Genomic DNA, 659 nt, shown 5'->3' with positions numbered 1-659 from the left:
GATAGCCTACGACCCCTGTCACCGAGTGAAGGCCCAGCCACTCTGCTGCCTGGGGGGAGGGTGGCAATACTCGCTTGGAAGAAGCCCAGGCCCTGAAGTGGCAGGAGATGCTGCCTTTCATGGCTGAGGAACAGTAGAACCACTTTGTCCAAGCCCTTGGTCAAGGCTGGTCAAGGATAATGGAGGAGACGTTGGGAAGGACCAGGAGGCTGGTACTGGGCCTGCCTGCAGCTGCCTGAGCTCTGCGGGTGGGTGGGTGGCTGGGGGGCTGCATGCAGACCCTCTCCCATGCCAACCCCTCTCACAGCCTGTTCTCCCCCCAGGGAGGAGTCCGGAGCTGCGGAAGGACCTCATCGAGGCTTTCCAGCAGCTGGCTCTGGAGATGGAGACGTTGGGAAGGACCAGGAGGCTGGTACTGGGCCTGCCTGCAGCTGCCTGAGCTCTGCGGGTGGGTGGGTGGCTGGGGGGCTGCATGCAGACCCTCTCCCATGCCAACCCCTCTCACAGCCTGTTCTCCCCCCAGGGAGGAGTCCGGAGCTGCGGAAGGACCTCATCGAGGCTTTCCAGCAGCTGGCTCTGGAGATGGGCATCCCCGCAGACTCCGTCTTCATCCTGCCCAACAGAGGTAACCCACCATGAGGCACGTGTCTCTCATGCTG

At 63.0% G+C, this 659-nt stretch overlaps 1 protein-coding gene across 1 annotated transcript in view; it reads left to right on the top strand.

Moving 5' to 3' along the window:
* Positions 1-659, top strand: part of AMBP (alpha-1-microglobulin/bikunin precursor) — a gene marked incomplete at its 3' end in the record, with an annotated part of 5,123 nt that overhangs the window by 2,645 nt on the left and 1,819 nt on the right. Inside the window, exon 6 of the mRNA XM_010144991.1 lies at positions 524-625. Within this exon, the coding sequence (XP_010143293.1) occupies positions 524-625 (102 nt within the window). The remainder of the gene's footprint in view (positions 1-523; positions 626-659) is intronic.

This window comes from Buceros rhinoceros, unplaced genomic scaffold, assembly GCF_000710305.1.
Source record: "Buceros rhinoceros silvestris isolate BGI_N320 unplaced genomic scaffold, ASM71030v1 scaffold13951, whole genome shotgun sequence".
Taxonomy (NCBI): domain Eukaryota; kingdom Metazoa; phylum Chordata; class Aves; order Bucerotiformes; family Bucerotidae; genus Buceros; species Buceros rhinoceros.
The sequence above is the reverse complement of the archived record's forward strand: the minus strand, read 5'-3'. Positions and strand labels throughout refer to the sequence as shown.